General features: G+C 43.8%; 1 protein-coding gene across 1 annotated transcript; it reads right to left on the bottom strand.

Annotated features, from left to right (window-relative positions):
* Window positions 1-213: 213 nt before the first annotated feature.
* Window positions 214-4,579, bottom strand: LOC144741735 (prostaglandin G/H synthase 1-like). The gene is given in 15 exon segments (XM_078624239.1): window positions 214-557; window positions 879-1,026; window positions 1,419-1,595; window positions 1,597-1,706; window positions 1,831-2,010; window positions 2,013-2,076; window positions 2,263-2,346; window positions 2,417-2,598; window positions 2,683-2,725; window positions 2,727-2,827; window positions 3,100-3,145; window positions 3,147-3,210; window positions 3,212-3,239; window positions 3,553-3,669; window positions 4,573-4,579. Coding segments are annotated over 15 exon segments (1,695 nt in total).
* Window positions 4,580-5,022: the final 443 nt, after the last annotated feature.

Below are 5,022 nucleotides of genomic sequence, written 5' to 3'. Positions count from 1 at the left end.
GCACGCAATGCAGGCACATGGATTAACAGGTTCAAATTTTTTCACGTCAGAAATGTGATTTTCTTCTCCTCATTAAAATCTTTACCTTCCTTGGCGTCAGACCTCGTCATTTCACATCAGCGTGGAAAAAAAGACACTTGACATGGACAGTTGTGTCCACATTTAATCAATTACAGAGTAAAACACAGTAAAATCAGAAATGGACTGATTTATTTAGAGCTCTGTTGAATCTTCTCTGGGCTCTGCCTTCGTTTGTGGAACTTGGAAGCTCACGTACGGACACCACTTGGTGTTGAGGCACACCAGTTTCTTTAAAGTGGACGTTTTCACGATACGGAAGCCCGTCTCTCCTCCAAAGGTGCTGGGCTTCCAGTACTCCGGGGAGCAGATAGGGTTTCCAAACAGGCCCTTCAGGGAGAAGGGAGCACCGATCTCAATCATACTCTCACCAAATATACCATCAGGATATGTCCTCTCCAGTATGAGACCGGGGTAAAACTCCAGAGCATCAATGTCACCGTAGTATTCCTCCAACCCTTTGGCCATGTCTTCATCATCTGATCGGACAAGGGAGAACATGGGGTGACTGAGCAGGCATGAGGTGACGGTGTCGTGTGTGCGTATCACGAGATGTTTAGCTTAATATAAAGACTGGAAATAGGGGACGGCTAGTCTGGCTGAGTACATTGTTAAAACTTTAGTGACACAGTGAATATCAGGTTACCGCTAAGTAGCTTAGCTTAAAATGAAGGTGGGAAATGAGCTTGTTTCGAACATGCTTTTACAAGGAAATAGCTGGTCAGTTTGCTGGAATATAGGCAAAAACCGTCATAAACATATACACAATTGCTGCACTGTTGCTGTTTGTAGTTGCTCACCAGTGAATTGGTGGAAGGAGGTGTACGGCTTCAAGTTAAACCTCTTCCTGTATTCATTGAAGGGCTGCATACGCGTGGCTCTGGATTCTCTGATCACCATTTCAACCACTCTGAGCACAGCCTCATGGAAGTTGTGACCACCACCTATCTGATCACAGACAAATCAACTCATTTGAAAACCCAGTTCCATCCACATGAATATTTCTGTATTATTATTATTATTATTGTTCTTTTTAATGCAGAATAACATGAAGTCAAGTGACACGGTCGTCATCCTAAGACGTTCCTTGCTGAGACACTTCGTTTCACTCTAAACAGGATGACAATGAAAACCAAACCTTGATGAGGAGGAACCAGCTAGAGATTAAGACCATCAACCTATGAAAATGCCTACTGAGGGAATGAATTGATTGAGAAGCAGAGTTCATTTCTCAAAGACATCTCCATATTTACACTTTTCTCCTACTTGAGCACAGGTCTAAATTTAATCCACTGACAACACGTAAAGGCAAACCGAGGGGACGATACGTTCTCCGTTACCTGTCCTGCAGGCTGCTGAGAGAAAGCATCCACCATTTTCTCCACCCCATAATGCATGAGAAGCGAGGTGTTGAAGAAAAACTGTGAGTACGGGATCTCGTCCCCGTCGATGAGGAAGCTGTCGGGCATCAGTGGGTGCCAGTGGTAGAGGTAGCTGAACTCCAGGGCGATTCGGTTTGCTGTACTGGAAGCGTTCGCTGAAGAGAAGCTCGGGATCGAACTTCAGCTTGAAGTAGTAACCACTCAGATGCTGCACATACTCCTCAGTTATAATGTTGATGATCTCTCCTGGGGGGTGGGGGCATAACACAAAACCATCAGCCTCACTCAAACGTTGGATGCACAGAACTGGACAAAGACCAACTATCCATGTGGAAACGGCCTTCAACTTATGGCCTGCACAGCTTTTTACCAATGATGATAAGTCTGGCTGTCTGGAAGAGCTGCTCATCGTCCCAGGTGGGATGTTCTGCCTTCAGGATGTCACAGACTCGGTTGTGCTCTCTCAGCCATATGGTGGCGTACATGGTGAGTCCAGGCAGGAGGCCGAAATGCTCATTACCCACAACCAGACGCTGCCTGACAGGGACACCTTCGGATACACCATGTGAACAGGGACGTCCGATACCGTAGGGGGGTACATCTCACCATTTACTAACTGGGAACAAGCAATGTTTCAAGGGAAGGTGCGTGAGATTAAGTCGCGGTGACGGGGCACAGCAGACACAGTGTAAATAGCTTCTGTACAGCAATCTGTAGTCTACGTTTTGTCAAATGAGAATCCATGATTGATGAATTCACGCTCCTACCCAACTCTACCCAACCAAACAAAGGTTTTCAATACCTGATATTTCATCTTTCCGTCTCTATGAAGACGAAGCTGAAGCTGTCGCTGGAGATCATCTCCATACAAATTGCTTGCGTCTACCTTTGGGTGATATGAATCGGAAAAGATGATCGACGTGTCTTTACCCCTGGAAGCTACATGATGTCCTCACCCCGTGTCCTAGAGCCTTGGTAAAGCCTCTTTGAATGCCATGATTTGTCTTGAAGAACTGGTGGGTGAAGTGCTGCGCCATGAAGGCGAACATCAGGTTGGTCCCTCTCGGGTCCGGTCTGAATTTGTGTCTCTTGAAGAAACGCTCGACCAACACGCTGGGATCAGGGAGAACCGATTTGCCTACATCAAGAGAGCCTGTTATTATTTGGTCTTGATTCCTCTGGAGAAGAGTCACCTGTGCTTTTGTGGGTTTGAACGTCTCACCTTTTGTTCCCGTGGGCAACGGACAGTCCTCAGGTACCGGAGGGTAGGAGGCGGGTGTAGTAGGAGGTGTTGTGGTAGGACTCCCAGCTGAGGTAACCATACTTTGTATTGTAGGTTGGAGGACTGGGAATAAGTTCACTTCGCGCTATCGGACGATAAAGAACAAGTGGTTCTGACCTGACGCCGCCGACTAAAAGGCTTTAATAATGGCTGACTGAATGTGCCGGATTAATTCCTTTTTAGTGGTGGAGATGAACTAAACCATCATCAGAAAATGAGACATTTTTAACTGTTTTATCATTCATTACCTATTGAGTTGAAGTTCAGGAAAGTCTAAATACATGATGCATTTCTGTGCTCTGATCCGACATCTCGTCTGAATATAAGAAACAAGAGTTTGCTGACAGAGGTTTTTACCTGTCAGCAGCAACCTCATGAATCTATCTTGCAGGAAAGAGCTGTTAAACCAGCTCCCAGAACCACTGGAAGTGTGTGAGGAGATAGTGGAACACCGCAGGACGAGGCTTTTAGCATATGGGCCCAAGTCCAGAACCCCGCTACAGACGAAAAACAAAGTGTTAGCACCACTTTTTAATTCCATGACAAAATACATGTTGGCACATTTTGACAACTAAACTAAAGAGTATTAGCAAGTTGAACTTGCTCAGATGATGAACCTACTAATCTATCTACTTTCCCGAGGGATTTCCTTGTATAAGATGCTCAAAGCCAGGAAAAACGAGCAACAAGCAACAACCAAATCTGGTTTTGGCTCGATTTGCTGTGTCAGTTAAGACATTTTTCATTGTTGACAATCTCCCAGTCACACAGTTACGGGCCTGGTTGTGCCCTTGAGCTAATTTTACTTACGAATGGTACAATTTTCCCCGTAGAAGCCTGTGCGAGTGCAGTCGCATTCATAGCGGTCGGCGCCAAATCTCACACAAACCCCTGTGTTCTGACAAGGATAGTAGCAGCAGGGATTTACTGCAAAGAAGGAGGCACAGACAGTTTTACTGAAGTGTAAGAAATGTGCCTTATGGGGTTTTACAATCTGTACAGTATGAAACCTCTCCAAGAAATAATAGTAATATTTATCTAGATATCTAGATAGTATACAGTAGGTCAGTTTTAAGTGGCTTTCAGGTTTGGAAAGTCGCAGGGTGTCGCTCCTTGTCTCTGGATAAGTACAAATTTAAAAGGCGCATACTTTGGTGCATTGTCGGGACACTATAAGATGGTGCCTCTTCCTCCCTTCGTCCCTTTTTATAGCCTATAACGTATTGTGGCTTCCTGTCCCCCTACATATCTGCAGCCGTTCGGTGAGATAATGAGACACTTCAACTTTTTCCTCCACAAGGAGAGGATAGATATGCATGTTCAAAGTTAGCTGAGCAGAGAAACGTCTATAATATAAGCACGTTGCCATGGAAAACGAATGTAAAGTTATGCTGGCTTAATTTAAAGGAACATTCCTTTAATTCTAGAATCTTTCCAGCATGCACGGTTACAGAAACCCCTGGATGAATAATACGTCATCACAATACACAGCTAAAACAAGGAACCTTTCAGGAATGTTGTCATATTTTTCTCTGTCTTGACACAAATTCATTTATGAGAGTAATTATCAGCATCCTATGAAATCTACATAACCCTGTAAGACCTTTACAGTTCACACACAGACATTAGGTGTGTACAATGTAAATATGAATCGGTTCACAACTGTTTGCGTGAGAAAATGCATCTTACCAACACATGCTGAGCGCTCCACCAGCAACAAGGTTAGAAAAACCCAGATGAACGAGCTGTTATATTCTGCAATTGACAGTGGACAGTTGAGAATTATCATGGTGTAGCATCACATTCGATTTCCTCGTTTCTTAAACGTACCTTTCATGGTTTCCGCTTGTTAGATTCAGAATAAATGATCAGTAAAATTGGATTCACAGTCTCATCCTGATATTAGATGGACAAATGTCTCTCTCAGCGGCACAAACTGGATCGGCTGATATAACTGTGGTTGACGGTGGGGGGGGGGGGGCGGTAACAGGCTCCACAATACTTCCTTATGGAAATAATTCCATCATGCAATCAAATACAGAACTGCAGTTCCAGCCTGTCTGCACATTATCTTTACAGTTATTGCAAGTGCTGTTTCACTAGAAGAAAAAAACATAATCATAATACTTCTGTGCTTTTATTATTTTTCAGTATTTAACAGTTAATTTCCATGTGTCATTAGATATAATGGAAATCATTAAATTATGAGAGTCTGTGTTATCAAAAACACACGGAGTACAAATATACACGGAGTACACAACACGTCACATAGAAAGGTAC

This window comes from Lampetra planeri, unplaced genomic scaffold, assembly GCF_965212315.1.
Source record: "Lampetra planeri unplaced genomic scaffold, kcLamPlan1.2.h2 scaffold_683, whole genome shotgun sequence".
Classification (NCBI taxonomy): Eukaryota; Metazoa; Chordata; class Hyperoartia; order Petromyzontiformes; family Petromyzontidae; genus Lampetra; species Lampetra planeri.
This window is presented reverse-complemented; position numbering and strand designations above follow the sequence as displayed.